We start from the raw sequence: 17,058 nt of genomic DNA, 5'->3' as shown, positions 1-17,058 counted from the left end.
CTGAATAGCAAAAACCAATGAGGAATACAAAAAGTAGTAGATAAAGAGGGACTAAAACGATACTATTGAATAATAGAATAAGATTGGACAAGATAATTAGATAGAATAGGATAGGCAAATGGCAAAAGGCAAATGAATAGAAGGCTGTATGAATATAATGTAATTAGAGAGGCATTCGGTTAGAGCAGAACGTTCCGGTAGTGTACATACGATTGCATTAAAATTTATAGAGCTAACGAGTTGATACTTTGTTCGTCGGACGTTCTCTATGCGCGTCCAATGAAGAGAACTGACCTTTGACATTAGCCATGAACGAGCCCGCGGGGTGAAACGTTCTCCCAATGTCCCTTACTATAAATCAACAATGTTACCGGGCAAACTCGCGTATACCGGCAGATGAGACGGCCTATTTACGAAAGGGGGAAAATAAAATATTCGTCTATCAACGGAATAGAAATTGCAAATGGTTTGCGACGCGCACGACTCCTTCACCGTGCAAGTTGGCACAAAAGCAAGGCAGAACGCTCGATGGACGATAAAAATCGTTCCTCTTTTGTGCAACGAACGATGTGATATATAAAAGATATTTTATGAATAGGCATGCACGATTTAATTCTTGTGGAAGCTTTAAATGTCGGGAAGGGAGAGAAAAGGCCGCTCGGATTGATGTTCATTGTAACCTTTGGATCGTTTCAATGATCAATCTTCCGAGGATAAAAGAGATGCTCTTTAGTCTCCCTTGAAAGTCAACTGAAGAAGTTTGATACAATGGAGAAATAATTTCATTATGAACGTACGACCTTTGGATTTCCTTTGGATGGTTTCAGAGATCAGTCTTCCACGGATAAAGAGGATGCTCTCTTCAATTTTCCTCGGAACTTGCCTGAAGAACTTGGATACAGTGATGAAATAGTTTCATTTAATCGCACAACCTTTGTTACAAGAGTTTGAGAAGTAGAAAAATGGCTGGCCTTGAAAAGTAGTATCATCAGTGTCCTAGCCTCCGGTTCTTTCCACGAAATTTTGATGATCACAACTTTCTAAAACATGTTTACGCAGAAATTAGAAGAGAAACACTTTGTTTTCTCGTTTAGAATATGTGCTTGACAAATTTGAAACTTTCCTCGAAAGATATACCCATTTAAATTTCCCAGTTAATTCAACGGGAGCGTGTTGAACATTCGATCCTATCTATTATGCGAACTGTATCGAAGTCTTTTCGAAGCTTGCCAATCCGACGAAGATATATTATTCTACTGATTGGAGTCAGTTGGCGGCGATACACAGAGTCACGGCAGTATGTTCCAGTCACGAATGGTCAGGGTACACGCGAGTGACGTCAAAACAGACTGGAAGGAACAGCCGAGACGATATGCACATGTACAGTGACGTAAGCAGAAGATATCTCCAGGCACCGGGAGGAAAGGGGGCAAGAATGTGATTCAAGAGAGACTTATCCAACGCCGACCTTCCGCTTGAGCGTCCACGTGTTCCAACGCGATTTTACGACTGTTTTATGTATGCAGCGCAAACATCTAGAACTCTTGTAGAGACGTGATTAGAGACAGAGGAAAGTAGCGGTGTTAGAAAACGAGCAGCAAGTGTGTGGCGTTGTTATGCTCTTACCTACTGAAGTGGTCCAATCGTGTCTTGGATTTTATTTTGCCCGCTCCAAATGGAGAGGTGTGTGTGATGGCTGCTATAAATATTCCACAAGATGGTTTTGAGAGCGTAACGCACGCTACGGTTTAGTTGCAATTAAAGTTTATAGAGTGGCAGAAAAACGTGACGTTAAAGTGGCAAACGAAACTACGAGGATCAAATCCAGTTAGGCAGTAATAGCGGTGTTATTTTCATTCGTTTGGCGGATGCGGCGCATCCGGCCTTTGAACAATATGCCTGCGGTCAGGAATAATATGCCTTAACCAACTTTCGGGAGGAAATGTATAGAAAACGTAATTTTACGACTCGTTTGATGTATTTCAGCGTGACTCCGTGGTCTCTTTAATCCGTGATCCACACTGTGTTTCACAAAACGTTTTAAACACCCTCGACACAATTTTATGATACGTCTGTTTTCTAATTTTAGGTTTAACATTTCTGGGTGTGCGCTCTTTCTGAAGCCAAATCTATAGATGAGTAGCGTTAAGCTAGAAACCATTGCGGAAGGTAAGCGCAAAGTTTCCTCGCTCCTATTTTTTCCTCCTTTTATATTTATCTTCAATCCTTTCGCTCGCCTTTGTTCGTGGCATTTCGATCTTCTACTTCGTAGCCATGCGGAGATATCGGATTTTTCTTCGGGTTGTGGAACAAGGTATGCCTGCCATCGCCCCATGGGAAAGGCTGTAGATAGGAAATATTTATAAATTATTTCCCAGGGATAGGAAGGGTCTCGTAATAAAGTTTGTGACGATGGAAAATGATCAAACGTGAAAGCGTACTCGGGGCATGAAAGGCCGCGGAGAATAAAAGATAGATAAGAAAGTATCAAATTTCTGTGGCGAAGGTAAACGATTCGTAAGACTTCATTAATCAATTATGGAGAATACCGCACAAATGGATTACCTTCCAGAAATGCACGATGCGGAGAGCTTCGTTTGGTTAGCGAATCAGTATAACTCTTATGCGTTACGTAAAACTAAGTGTATTTAATCGAATAATTAAGACACGAAGAGCAGATACAATCACCATCGTGTACACGCATACAAAAACTATTTTATTGAAAAAAGTTAAGATTCTCGGAGAATAATATTAAATTATTGATATGTTTAGAGAGATTCGATGGAAAATGGATACCTTTACTATTCGCCGTAAATAAGGGACATCTACGAACTCAGGTCTTGGTTCGTTCTGCTTTTCTAATTGTCTTGAATAAACGTATCCCGACATAAGTATTATCACGGGAATGGAAAGGAAAGACAACAGCCGCCAAAATTTTTCTTCATAGGTGCCTGCATTCACAAAATCAGCAGCTTTTAGTTACTCTATAATTAATAGCATACGCTATTTTCGAAACAACATGTTATTTTATACATTGCGTTACGGTCGTATAATAGATAAAGAGAAAAGCTGTCTTAAAAAATGACAACGCGGTTCAATTATTGATCATTAATGATAACGCGTCTTCCCTATATAGATGCTTTTATCGTTCTGAGCTATACAAAGTAATCGAGCAATGCGGAAATATTTCAACATCAAATTTTCTGATATCTACTTATCTATTTTTTTACGATTGTGGAACATTCCTAAAAATATATGAAGAATGAGTGTCAGAAACTTAAAATATTACTTTTGCTGGGACAATAATCTTCTACGTCCGGACAAGGAGCTGGTCTACACACGGGTGGAACTTCCTGAAAAACTGGCGGACATGTTCTTTCAGACGCGGAACATACTTCTTCCTTTTCGTCAAACTTTGAACAACAGTCCTTGGGAACTTCTTGTTTTACGGTTGTCGTTTTTAACGTCTCCTCGATGCATTCACCTGATTTCGATGTTTTATCGTTAGGAGACCCCTTATACGAAGAATAATTACGAATGATGTTGAGGCCAAATTTTTTCTGGTATAAATCTGTTGTCCACTGTAATTTTTCACACGAGAACTTGCAGCAAGATGGATTGTCTGTGGAAGAATAAAATTTAAGCAACCAATTCGACAATTTCTTCGTAGACGAACTGTGGTATCCAGTCGAAGGACAGAGTCGCTTGGAGAACTTCCAAGAACGGTCGATCGGCGCCAAAAACTGGGAAAGGATCGACGATCCACAATCGAACAAAAAAATCCTTTGCCCGATGCGCTTATTCGAGGCAGTCCAACAATATATGCTCTTTTCTGAAAAGAACTTCAACTGGAGAACGATGGAGACGTCAATTTCTGTTATGTACGTCGAAATGGAAACTTCGTCATTTACGCTGAGTCACGCAAGATCATGCAATTCAGAAGTTGTGAACTTCTTACAATCCTCTTACTTGTGAATTTTAAACAAATCATTTCAAAAACGTCATCGTTAAAGAATGTAGTTCCTACTACAGAAGGTCTACTTAAATAAAATAAAGAAGGAAGTGCGTTTCAACAATGCACACGGTGAAGATGGCACAGTTTCATAGTTGGAGTAGTTCACTTTTGTCATGCAGAATATTCGATTTGCTGGATAGAGCATAGACAAAAGTTGCCGTAGAAAACGCAGTACATCTTTACTACTCAACCATTTGCCAGCGAACATATCGCATGTTACAGCCCAATAACGACAAAGCTTTTCCCTTTAAACGAAATACAGAGACCTTTGTATATTGGACTGCTTTAAGTGGAAATTAAACATCACGTATCATTGCCCTGTCGATATTTCGATCGTTCCATTGTGATTCTAGTCTAATAACGAGTTTCCAATATTTCTAGAAGAGAAAATGAGCAAAAAAGCTATTTTATACCTCCGTTTACAGTGGGCAATCTTGTCCTCGACAATTCGTATGTCGAAATATTTTTTGGCCAATTGTTTAGACTTCTACAGCGATAGTCAACGTTCGTATTTCTATTTTTCTCATCCAAAAGGGTGATTATACTCTCGCTCGTTGGAAAAGACACCTCGATATTTGGTTTGATCAACGGAGAACGCGTTGCTCCATTCACAGAGACTAACGATGAAATTTTCAACCTGCACACAAAAGAAAGCGCCATTGTCGCATGTTTTATTGTTCTATGGTTTATTCGTGATTCTCGTGAGCAAGGTCAGGCTCCGGTTTGATACATTTTCCTGAAAAAGAAACGCGTACACGCGCCGCCATGCGTATCGTAGACGTGTATTTTGCGTCTCGATCGCGCACACGGAGTCTTTTGTCTTTTATACACGTGAACTTACCTCCTTTGTTCCTTCGAGGATATTTTCACGTGTATGCATGTTTAAGGAATTCCGTGCATTTGACATTCCCGCGGCGAATTCCTGCAGTTGCCGAGAAACTCGATAAAGACCTCGAATTTGCTTTTCGTCCCACATTCTGCTCTCTATAATACCGATCGAAGATGCCTTCGCGTGCATTCGATAAGGAATGGCTAAAATGTTATCGTCGACACGATTTTTCATCGTCCCGCGTCGCATCTATTTGACCTGTAAATTCGATAGTTCGCGAAAGTTTCTCGTGCCCGTAACCGATTTACCGTACGAGTTTTCAGAACAGAAGAGAACACGCATTTCCTCCGCGCTTATCTCCGTTTCATGACAAGCATCGCGTTTCCGGCAGACGAGTGTGCAGCTTCTATGACGTTTGCGAATCAACCGTATTTATAGCAGTCCTTCCGCTCATCTGTTTGTACAACTCACAGCGAAGTTTCAATCTCTATTCCGTGGAATATTTCGCGGTAGGCGGTCGACACGACACGATTCGATCACCCAGGTACGTGCAACATTTACAAACAATTTTATGTATCACGTTGCATCGCAAATAACACATCATTGAAATCTGCTTTACTTCCGTTGACGAACGTGCCGTTTCAAACTGCGTGATACCACATCGAGTAAACAAACTTCAATTTGTTTTCCATATTTAAATATCTTCGTCCGATATTTTGTGCACATATATAGGAGTATTTGTTGGGGCGTTCCATTCTTGTGGCAATTTCCTGTTGTTCTCGTGGACACGCGTGGTTTTTAAAATAAATTTGCGCCATTGGATTAATAACAGCAGAGGACACCTCGCACGGAGAAACACACGATGAGATAAATGGAATAGCACTCAAAATGCAGTCTGTCGTAGCGCCAGAGTGTCTGGGGTCAGTAGAAAGTAGTAAACACACAGTGACCTCATATATCACAACCCCTGCTAACGCTGCAATATCGGAAAAATCATTTTGTCATTAGTTTTTACTATCCTCCTCTGCATGTCGAGGAGAAACGATCTGAAGGTTTCTGCGAACGATAAATTTTCACCATTCTTCTAACGAGGAAGAAAAGTATCAAGATCTCGCAGAATGTTCCACTAATAGGTTTTAATATTTTTAACTTGGCGATACGAATACCTTTGATTGAACATTTCATCACTGCTGCATTGAATTTGGTAAGTTCGAAATAGAATGCAAATGATGGATGACACAGAAGAACAGATAACGGTAATTTAATGCTGAGGGCTCAAGAAGGCCTCGAGAGGTTCATTTCTTTCAATAAATTCCTGTAGACAGCCCGTAACGTTCCAAGTTCTCAATGGAACCTGAAACCTTTGACATTACCCAAGCAATCTTCAGGGGAGTCTCTAGATAATTTTTACGATTTCAGATTGTACATCCAAAGTTCGTGGAATGCAAAGTGGATCGGCATAATTATTCTGTTAATGAAAAAAACTGAAAGAGGCAAGATAATTTCGTGTTTTCATTATCTGGATCCTGGAAAGGCAGTGTCGTTGGTAATTTTCCGGCCGGTAAAAGGTCTGCCTCGGGAAAATTCAATTGCTCGTCGCGACGTTGAATGAAAACGAAATAATTAATCTCCCAACGGGGACTTCGTTGGTGGCATCGATTTTGCGCGATGACGCAACTGGAATTTACAACTCGCCTTCGAATCGACCGTCTCAAATCGTTCCTTATAAGCAAACATTACTTTTGGCGGACGTTGTTTGACGCAATTAATCGAATTCCAATTATCACGGATCCTAAATATTTGGGAAATTATTGGATTAATTATATGGCATGTGCTCGTATAAACAAACAAATCAGAAGCAAATTTTATCGTGGAAAAAGTAATACATTAACAATGAGGAAGATAAAAAATGTAAAAATTGAAATTTAGAAGAAAATTTAAACAGGAAATGGAGTTCAGGAAAAGTAAAACGAAGCAAATTAAAAGAACTCTTCAATGGATTCCTCTTAAATTAATTAGTACAGAATCTTAACCAGAGTAGCGTCAATAAAATCAATTACGAACTTGAACAAAGTAAATCTTCCAACATAAAATAAAAGGGTTGTTACCAAGTATTCCAGAACTAATGATTTTTCCTTAAAAACATTTCCATCCACTTTAAATAGCAAACTTGTTGACTGCGAATGAGACCATGTATCATTACCTCGTTACATTTCCTTCAACATGTGAAAAGAAAAATGGCGACTGATGATGAACGATGAGGTTCCGCGGCGAACGATCAATCCAGCTGAAAATTCAAATTAAGATCGATGTTTACGACATGAACTTCTTCCACGGAAATGGAAGCAACTTAAAAATTTACTCCATCGCTACCTCACGTCCGTAACAACATTTTACGGGCGTGTTAAATGAATGTCCTCTTCGAATAAATGATATGTGTGCGTCCAATCTTTGAAACAGAAGAATTTCTCGTTCTCCGTGTACAGGAGGGGGCTCAGTCATGAAATGGCGCAGAATGGAAATGATGATAATTATTGCCCGACGATAGAACAGGAACAATGGGAGCGCGTTCGTCTGGTGGCTCCTGGAAAACGGGGATACATCGATGCGCCTTGCGCGGCAACCTTTGACATTTCGAGAGGACGGGTCGAAGTGTTTTCATCCTCCTGGCCTAGGTGCCCGTAGGTAACTACGAGCCAGCCCGTTTTCCACCAGCACCATATCCGGCCGCATGAATCTCTATATATGCAGGCATGTAGATTGCGAGCAAAAGGTGAAGCCTGTTAAGGTGAAATGTTTCTCTAAAAAAAAAAGCAAAGATAGAACAAATTATTGGAAGTGTATCTACGAATGGTCGAACGTTTATCGTTCGGTTGGATAAATCGTGATGGGAAAGTTAGTCGAAAATCCTTTCAGTTCGCAGCGAAGGACGTAGCGAAGGTAACTCGGGAGGAAAGCGAAACTAGGTCGACGAAAAAGCTCTTCCTGTCGACGATTCTTTATAACACGTAATTGCGTGATAAACGCGGAGTCGAGAGTTGCTTGAAATGTCATCGATACGCCGTCTTGTTTTTAATTCCAAAGGATACGCTGCGAACTTTACGTGGATTGTAACTGAGATCGGTTCGGATCTTGATACGCTGGTAATTGCAGGATTGCGATGCATGCGGCTTCCGTGTCTCGGAATGCTAGAGGAAAGAAATATCACCTCTGACCTTATTCTTTTTTCCTTCTTTTCTGGAAGTAATGACCGTGTTGCATGTTCTGCTATACGTAACGATAGTTGAGTAAAGGAAAATTGGTTTTTTTTTCTGCGGGTTATTCAATTTGGAAACCGATACTGCATCTAGCATGGTTTACTTTTAATTTCTGAACAAATCTCGCAAACGAATTACCTCGGAATTCGTTTCACCTAGTCTAGTATTCCACGGAAGTTCATAAAAATTCTTAATATCAAGAAAACGTGAATGCGAAAGTTAAAGCGGACTTTATGAAATGCTTCCCAGAAAATGAGGTCTAGTAAAACACCTGAAACCATAAAAAGTACAGCGAAGGCAAATATGTACAGAGAGAGACGAGAAACCATTAAGATTCTTCGATCGTTCAATTATTCTCAGCGTGATATACGAAAATAACGGTCTAATCCTGGCGACGCGTACAAAAGGCCAAGACTCGAAGGACTTAATTAACGCAGTGGCTTCAACGGCTGCGCAAATTGCATTCGCACAGCGTGAAAACATCAAACTATACGTACCAAAATGTCATCCACGAGGTGAACCCTACAATTAACGAGCAGAGCGAAAGAGTAATTCGATGCCTCGGTATTGGAACGATTCAATTTCGATGTAAGAACAGGTATAACGGCACGAGAGGTCATAGTTCACAGAGGTTTAATTGAATCTCTGATTTCTTCAATTAAGGATCGATGGATCCATTAATTAACACGTTCCAGCCTTCCGAATCGAGACACGTGGAAGATACATGGAAGAATTATTTTCGTCCACACCTCTTCACTTAATTAAAACCGCCATAAGAGTTCGTTGTACCTTCTCAACGTGATGACTCCTAAATAGAAATTTCATAAGAGGATTACATTATTCTTGTTACGAGTTGCGTACCGTGCGACTGGTTTATATTAGCTCCCTTCGTGGTTTATTAACAACGAAGTGCATTATGCTGGCATTGAGGCGCATTTACAGACCATTCTTGCACAGTGGGTCTTATATAAAGTTAATGACTGTTGTACCGGTGAAAGCGAATCGAATTACCGCAAATTAATCACACGTTAATATTTTATGAGAACGTGATTAAATGCGAGATGCAAAATGAAAATAATAGCGGAAATCGTTGGAATTGATTCCCGCATTCCATTATGCACGTCATTAATTACTATATCGATAATTAGTTAGAAATTGTTTGAGCAAGTAACAACTAGATAAAGGATTTTATATGGAACAATAATAACACGCGCGAATAGTATGATCCTGATACCTCTAGGTAATTTGTGTTGACTGACGTAATTAATCTCGCACTTCCGTCCAAATGAATAGACCACAGACCACGTGTCCACGTTGCTAATTACAATCTGTGGTAATTAGGAGTTACGTGTCACTCTAAATCAAGAATGTGCGCAACGCGTACCGTTCAAGAGTGAATCTTGAATGAAAAGTGGAACATACCTATTGGAACAGACGAAAAAAAAATTTGAATGTATTTTTCGAAAAAGTCTCAAATATTCAACAAAATTCAACGTTTTCGCAATTTTTAATTTTAATCTAATGAATTATAGTAAAAATATTCCGCGTCGTTAATTTAATCAATAGGATCAAAGTACAAGTGGAAGATGAGTGGTGATTACATTTTAAAAATCTGTAGAAATACAAGTTTAAATTTAATCGATCTCCCAATTTGTTGACGTCACAAGTTACGTCATATAAACGAAGATGGAGAATGTTCGATATAGATACAACGACGTAGCGGGACTTTCTAACCCTTTAAATATCGATGCGATATAGCAGGCATAAATAACTGAGCCTATACAAATTGGTGTTATCTATTACCACAAATTGTCACCATTACTTTTTTGCACATTTCTTTACATAGTACATTCTTAAATAAGAGAAAGATTGGAACTTACATTTCACCGAGTTGCATCAAATTAGGAAAGGATCTACGCGCGTAAATTTTATCATGGAATTAGATTATGCTACCATTATGATAATATTCTGAGAACTTTATTTCTTCTATGTAATTTGTAAACAGGTTGCAAGGCGCGCTTATGAAAGTAAACTTCACGGACTGATTTTAATTGCGTTCTTTCGAAATTATACCGAACAGGTAAACAAGATAAAAAGATATTCAAATATACGCAAAAACCCACGTTTGCTACAGTCAATAAATGATCTCTCGAAGCAAGAAGAGCGTAGCCTAGAACAGCACCAAATCAAGTAACACGTTCACAAAGACTGTCCACCTCCAAATTTATGATACAATATCATATAATTACAAAGCAACGTTTATTCTGGTACCAACGAAAAGCTATCTACTTAACGTTATTGTACACGTAGAATCAGGATGTTGAATGGATGAAAATAGATAAATGGTATATCGTCGCTAATAAACGTTTCCGTATTAACGAAAATACGTAGTTGGCAATAGATCTGGCAGTAAAACTCTTTGAAAAACTAATCGATCGTGGTTACGTTGTGCCGCGTGAGGCATGCATGTACGTACATACCAATTCAGCGAGATATTTCATCCAGTCCTCTTGTTTCCTCGACTCAGTTGCACAGCGGTGTTCACGTACGCACACATACGAACGCGAGCAATCACAGGCAACTACCGTGATTATCCCATTGCGAGGTGTCTATCGTTTTTGTCTGGTTAATCCCGACAAAGATAGAGGAAAATATGGAACAGCTCTTCCTCAATCAGTAAAGCAGATTCAACCAGTTCTGATACGGGTATCGATGCACTTGTTCCCGCGTGCAGTGATCCAATTTAACGAGGTAACTAGTCATTTCTAGACATTTCCGATCGCCTCGAGTGACGCAGTTTGAAACGTAACGGCGCATGATGTAAAACAGCTGTTGACTAACGGCCATCGAATTTTCGTATACGAATTACTTCATCGATACATCTAATTTTGTACGTTTCGATTCTTAAATCGGGTTTGTACAGGCGGCTAGCTGATACTTTCAGTTTTGATGCAGTTGCAACCCTGTTTTTAATGAGGTTTGCGGCGTCACCGCAAGAGCGCGCCAACAGCAACTCAATAAAATCCAAAGAGCGCCGGACGGGCGGTGTTTCGCGAAGCGTGATGAGTTTGACAGCTCCCGCGTACTGAACGTTGTTTAAAAGTAAAAAATCGATCGAGAGATGCGGTTGAGAAAAGATCCTTAACACGTTTCCGTATGCATCCACGCGAGGCTGTCTAATATGGGAGAATGGTTGTTCATAGAATCATCACGCTGATACTCTTTCTGGCAGGTAAGACGTAAAATTCGTTCAGCCGTAAGTGCACCTGCGGATCAATGTGATACCACACGTTCGGTCTTTATGCGGTTGTATACGTGTACCGTTATAAATCGGGCTAAGTGCACGATCGTTACGTTTCAGGGTCGAGTTATGCAAATTTTAGCGAGTAATCTCGATTTCCCGACCGTCGGGCCCGCGTTTCATGCCACTCTTAATCCTGCATCTTTCAGGGATCCGATCGAAACCGAACAAACAGAACGGCGCAACAATTTCTAATTTTCTAGTTCACTTTTCAAACTTACATTATATGCTAACGTGAACATTCAGAAAGTATGTACAATTCTTCATAAAAGATTTCCTCTATCTCGATAGAATTATATCATGTTTCGGACACATTCATTGAACGTAATTAAGTATACAGAATTCGTACTTTCGATGTTCCTTTGTTTGCCTCTTTTTTTTTTTTACAAGCATATATATATATACATAAAAAAGAGAAACTTTGATTGTCGCGGGCATAAATTTCTATATAATTTCAATATTCTATAAAACTTACTAATACACGTGTTTTTGTTCAAGTGTGTTCTTGTATATACATATCGTTATATACGTATATACATAACGAATTGTTTGTAATAGTTACATTAAAATACTATTTTTGATTAGGTATATCTTTGAAATAATATACAATATGCAATTTAGAATTTTAATGTACAGAATTACAGTGTAATTATAGTTAAGTATATAAAATTATATTATATATGAATATATTTAAATAAATGATTTTTTATAATGTTTAGCATGGCACAGAGTAGCTACTCTAGTGCCAATGAGGTCTGTGGCTGTAGACATAGGTCAGAACTTGACCTTAGCATGCGCAGAAGAGGATGCTCTGCCACAGTCGGGAGAATCTGTCGGAGTGATGTGGATAAGGGAGGGACGGGAAGATGGACAAATTGAAAGAATAAAAGTTGAGCCTAACGGAGCTTTGGAATTTATTAACATTAGTACAGACGATGCTGGAAACTATTCGTGCACCTTAGACGATGATCATGATGCTGTCAAAACTAGAATCAATGTACAAGTTAGAAGTAAGTCAAATAAGTTAAGCAATTTAAAAATATTTACATCTATTAATACCGCACCTTTTTACTTTGGTTAGCTCCTCCTCCAGCTTTACATAATGTATGGGTAAAACCATCAACAATATTGGCAAATATTCTTTGGGAAGTAGCTGGCACTGGTGGTTACCCTATCATAGACTTCACTGCCGAATATCGTCTTAAACCGAATGTGGGTGAAGAGCCAGAAGACTGGAAGCCTATTGTTCCAACGCACATTCCTCCAAATTCTGTAAATACTGTTTCTTTCAATAAAATTTCATTTGCCAATAATTGTTGTCTAAACTTGATCATTTTTCAGAGGCAAATTGATGTGTATCACTTGGTGCCAAACACAACGTATTCTTTTCGAGTGTGGGCAACAAATCAGCTGGGAAGAGGAGAAATTGTTGAAGTCGAAGGTCATACTCACCATAGTATCGAAGAATTAGGTATATAAGTTAAGCTAAGTAATTTGAACAGGACGTGATTCTGCAAACAAAAATTAATATATTTATATAAAATAAATACCATAATGCTTGTTAATTATAATTGACAATTATTTCAGAACTTGCAAGACATCTCTTAGCAGGTGTAGAAAATTTTGACACTCGTGTCTGGGTGGCAGCAGTAGGCATAGTTATGGGTACACTTATGATTCTTGGTATAGGTACTTGTTACCTCCTCTATCGTGAGTGCAAAGTACCCTGTAAGCATTTCCTGGTAACTTTATCTAAAAGCTTTCGCTTCTACTCTTTCTCTTTCAATGCTATTTATTTCTGCTGATGAAACTTCCTTCCTTCCACGCAAATAAATTTAAAGTAGAATATGCTAGATCACTTGATTTTGAAAATAATATAGAAACACAATTATCTAGAGGACGAGATCTGCAGCAGAAACGATAGCATCACTAACCACTTAACTTATCTATGGCCCTGATCTCTAGCTTTCTTTACATCAGCTATTCTCCTTCCAATCAATTTAGTGCTATTCTAATACAGTGCCAATTATCTTTCACTAATATTTCCCTACTGCAAGCGCCTCTGCAAATTTATTAGCATTTAACGGATTTTCTAGTGTTTAACATTTAAAGTTTACTAGCATTTAATTCAATTCTTCTTACCGATAACAATTTAACAATAACACTTTTATATAACTTTTGCACTATAAACACTAAACAACATAAGGCACTAAAATTAATCTGTAACATATCTTTATCTTTCCATATACAATTTGCCTGTCAGTAGCACCTTTTATACTCCTTATAGAAATGAAACCTATAATTTATAATGAATGGACTCTATCAACCACCAAACTTACTCTGTCCATACAAAGAACTTTTTGCCCCACTTTGTTACTATTAATAAGCTTTGGTGGTTTGTATAAAATTTGTTATGCAGAATGATTAGTGTCATGAATAGAAAGTATTATGATAGTAATATAGAGCATTATGGCCTAGATAACATTATGTGCGCGAACATTGATACATCTTTGACTGAAAAAAATTTAGATCAAAGATAGCACATATGTATATTTTGCTGGGTAAGCAAAAAGTATTTATACAAATAAGATACTTTTCGATATATATTTTATAGCAGTTGCCTTTATACTTTGTGTAAAGTAAATGTCAGTTTGTGCTTAGGATAATATTAAATGTTTTATAAATATTCATGGCCCAGCAAACACTGGTAAAGGGAGAGGGTAGAAGCTAATATAACTCGTGGCCCAGACCAATGAAAATTAATCTCCGTTCCCGAATTGCAGCGCAGCTGGAGGAGCAGGAAGTGATTGAGCTTGTACCCAATATCATTCTGAATCCAGGATTTTTCGACGAAAGAACAGAACACATACCGCAAGATGAAAATTTCAACAACCAAACCACAACACGCTTGAATAATAACAGCGTTGTGCAACCTATGCGACTTTAGCGATTAAATATTTAGATTTCTGTCGGCTAATTTTTTTAAAAAGTGGCTTGAGCACAATTTATGTGTCACCTTAAACGTAAGTAACTTGGAGTAAACAAGAGGCCTCGAATCCGCCAAGTGTCACAATTGAATAGAGTCAGGTAAGCGATGAAATTTGTTATTGATCATCGCGGAAACGAGAATTTTATGTTTATAGTCAGAAAATTTAAGAGGATGCATCCATACACTTCGAGTAATCTAAGCAAGTAAAGTTTTTCACTTACAAACAATGTAAAGTGTTCAAATGCATATGTAAGACTCTGCTAGGTTTTGCGAAAATGGAGTAGCAATTTTTTGAAGAATGTTTACCAGGATGTTCTAATATTAAAATTCAATATGTTATTGCTCAGTAATCGAGCTTAAAGAAGAGAACTCCTGTAAGCCAAAAAAGAATATTCTTAGTAAGACTGTAATTCTAAGAACACAAAAGACAAAATTTCTGAAGTCACATGACAATTAATATTAAGAGGCAAATCTTTGTCTTACATCTTGCACGAGCACATCTTTTTTACGCAATTATTTTTAACCATTATCACTAAACGGAAATGAGATTTTAATGGACAATATCGTGCAGAATGTAAGACTTTTGCCAATAATACACATCATCCGTTTAAAACAAAGTTTGTCAGACGCGAGGTATGATAAAGGCTTGCTTACTGCCGTTTTAAGGTGTGCAGAAGTCGTTGGTAAGAAAGTTCCTTTTTTGTGTATTTGTAAAAGTTATTGTTTTTTAATTTATTGTTACATAAGAATGCACTTGCTTTTTTCTTTCTTTTTTTTCTTTTTTTTTTTTAAGAAGATATTTTGATAACATTTCTTCCAAAGAAATTAATATTATGAATCTCAATGCACCATATGCTCTTTCGGGAAAAATCCTGTGAATCAGGGAGTGTACAGTGTGTAAAAAACTTATAATACTCTAATTATAAAAATGATTCTACTACGTTAATGTTGTTTCTAGTAAACATTCTATATCTTATAGTTTTAACTTTTGCATGTGATCATTCAAATAAGTCTAATGCTTCAACATGCTTTTGCACCACCTTAATAACAAATGCAATGTCCACTGCTACTGAATTATACAAAGCTGTAAAATCAAATTTCACCAAAACCGAAAACTTAACAAATACGAAATGACACAATTCCATGAATAGTAAGTTTCAGTGCCCGTAAACTTTTTAGGAAAGTCAAAAAAAGAAGAAGATCCATAAAATGATCACCACGATATTCATCTAATAAGAATCATTCGCGGACACCATAAATTCGGTTAAATTCATTCCATTGAAACTAGCGATAAATATAGAGCAAAAGTAGGAATAAGTTAAAATATTTTGGATATCACCTTTGATAGGATCAAGTTTGATAATCGATCGTTGAAACAGATCTTTTCCGGAATATTCATTTTTTGTATGACAAATATTATCGTCTTGTTCAAATTGCATACAAAATTCAACATAGTCAATCAATGAAGGTTGATGATTTTGATAAATGTTCTTCCTGTACAAACAGATACATAGTTATTTTCCACAATTTACACATAGTACCATATCAGAATTTATCGTTTTGTAAAATACATTCTTATTAAAATTGTAATAATGAATGCTTAATGTTGAAGCTTTTCTTAGTAAAAAAAAGAAGAAAGAAAAGAAAAACAAATTTATTTTTATGTTAAATTTTTGAATGTTTTTAATGAAATTTTTCTCAGGAAAAAAACCAAGACATGCTATTCATTTATTCCTGTCGTTTTCTTTTTATTAATTTTTCCATTAGAGCACCTTAAAAGCAATGAATACGGAAATGGTTGTGGAAATTGAATCTCGTCTGTGTTAGTCTTTCATGTGTTACTAAATAGTGAAGCTCATAATGTGAGAAACATAATACCTTAATGATTCTACTTAATACGATTATATAAGTTAAATATATTGCTTTTGTCAATGTAAGATACTGACAAAAAGCAATTACGGTGCACGCAGGTTGTATAAATATTGGTTGTGCGTTGTTACATTGAAGCTTTATGATCTGTTCCTCCCTGCAGCAAGTATAATATTATAGGGGTGAACAGATTCAATTCGGCTTCGTACTATGCACTCTGTGTTGTGAATGGTATATATATTATATATACATGCTAATGAAAAAAATAATATGATAATAACAATAATGATAACGATATAAATATATATATAAAGTATATATATATTTATATAGCCGAGGCATCATAATATTTTAGCTATAAGCAAAGACAATTTTTTATATAAATAATAATAATGCTGAAAAATATGCAATGATGAATATTTATCTACATATTCATATAGGTAGTTTTGTGCTATGATATCGAGCTTCAAGAGTGATCTAGTAGGTCGGTTCATAAAGAATATTTCATGTAGAGTATCATGTTTCGCTTTCCTTTTAGAAGAGTCGTGTTTTCATCAGTTTTTACAAATTGTAATGAATGCACTCTTTATAACTAATAACCTGCTTCCTTTTCCTATAAAAATAGTTCTTTCCAGTTAAAAATTAATTCAGCAATAATATATCCTACTAGATACATTAAAACATGACTCTTCACATGTCATGCACATTCAAATAGAACTATAATCACTTGTTTCTGCTGATGATATATAACAATAGGTGTACTGTAATTTTAACATTTAACTATCTCTATCAATGCTG

General features: G+C 37.1%; 2 protein-coding genes across 5 annotated transcripts; one reads left to right on the top strand and one right to left on the bottom strand.

Moving 5' to 3' along the window:
* Positions 1 to 2,078: 2,078 nt before the first annotated feature.
* Positions 2,079 to 5,970, bottom strand: LOC143426300 (uncharacterized). The gene is made up of 5 exons (XM_076899669.1): positions 4,857 to 5,970; positions 4,429 to 4,751; positions 3,290 to 3,832; positions 2,797 to 2,951; positions 2,079 to 2,343 (listed from the first exon to the last, which is right to left on the bottom strand). Exons 2-5 carry the CDS (start codon positions 4,673 to 4,675, stop codon positions 2,221 to 2,223), a joined length of 1,068 nt encoding a protein of 355 aa, XP_076755784.1. The 5' UTR covers positions 4,676 to 4,751; positions 4,857 to 5,970; the 3' UTR covers positions 2,079 to 2,220.
* On the top strand, positions 5,266 to 15,337 carry LOC143426302 (contactin-5). 4 transcript variants are annotated; one of them, XM_076899671.1, is made up of 7 exons: positions 5,266 to 5,388; positions 11,046 to 11,333; positions 12,122 to 12,412; positions 12,484 to 12,674; positions 12,744 to 12,873; positions 12,990 to 13,130; positions 14,186 to 15,337. In XM_076899671.1, the coding sequence occupies exons 2-7, from the start codon at positions 11,291 to 11,293 to the stop codon at positions 14,347 to 14,349; spliced, it is 960 nt and encodes a 319-aa protein (XP_076755786.1). In that variant the 5' UTR covers positions 5,266 to 5,388; positions 11,046 to 11,290; the 3' UTR covers positions 14,350 to 15,337. The 4 variants fall into 4 exon arrangements, with proteins under 4 accessions (XP_076755786.1, XP_076755788.1, XP_076755787.1 ...); XM_076899673.1 differs by having other exon boundaries at positions 5,268 to 5,388; positions 11,079 to 11,333; XM_076899672.1 differs by lacking the exon at positions 5,266 to 5,388 and adding an exon at positions 10,714 to 10,852.
* Positions 15,338 to 17,058: the final 1,721 nt, after the last annotated feature.

The sequence above is a fragment of the Xylocopa sonorina genome, chromosome 8 (assembly GCF_050948175.1).
Source record: "Xylocopa sonorina isolate GNS202 chromosome 8, iyXylSono1_principal, whole genome shotgun sequence".
In the NCBI taxonomy this organism is placed as follows: Eukaryota; Metazoa; Arthropoda; class Insecta; order Hymenoptera; family Apidae; genus Xylocopa; species Xylocopa sonorina.
Note: the sequence above shows the minus strand (reverse complement) of the source record. Positions and strands in the feature narration are given on the sequence as shown.

Bases quoted from the DNA above. Each gene is read 5' to 3' on its own strand.
- LOC143426302 (XM_076899671.1), top strand. From the start codon at position 11,291: ATGGTTGTTCATAGAATCATCACGCTGATACTCTTTCTGGCAG. The intron at 11,334-12,121 runs GTAAGACGTAAA...TATAATGTTTAG, and splicing joins GCTGATACTCTTTCTGGCAG to CATGGCACAGAGTAGCTACT. The intron at 13,131-14,185 runs GTAAGCATTTCC...CCCGAATTGCAG, and splicing joins TCGTGAGTGCAAAGTACCCT to CGCAGCTGGAGGAGCAGGAA.
- LOC143426300 (XM_076899669.1), bottom strand. From the start codon at position 4,675: ATGGCGCTTTCTTTTGTGTGCAGGTTGAAAATTTCATCGTTAGTCTCT. The intron at 3,833-4,428 runs GTATAAAATAGC...AGTTCTTTTCAG, and splicing joins ATTGCCCACTGTAAACGGAG to AAAAGAGCATATATTGTTGG. The intron at 2,344-2,796 runs GTATCCATTTTC...TCCTATCTACAG, and splicing joins ATTTACGGCGAATAGTAAAG to CCTTTCCCATGGGGCGATGG.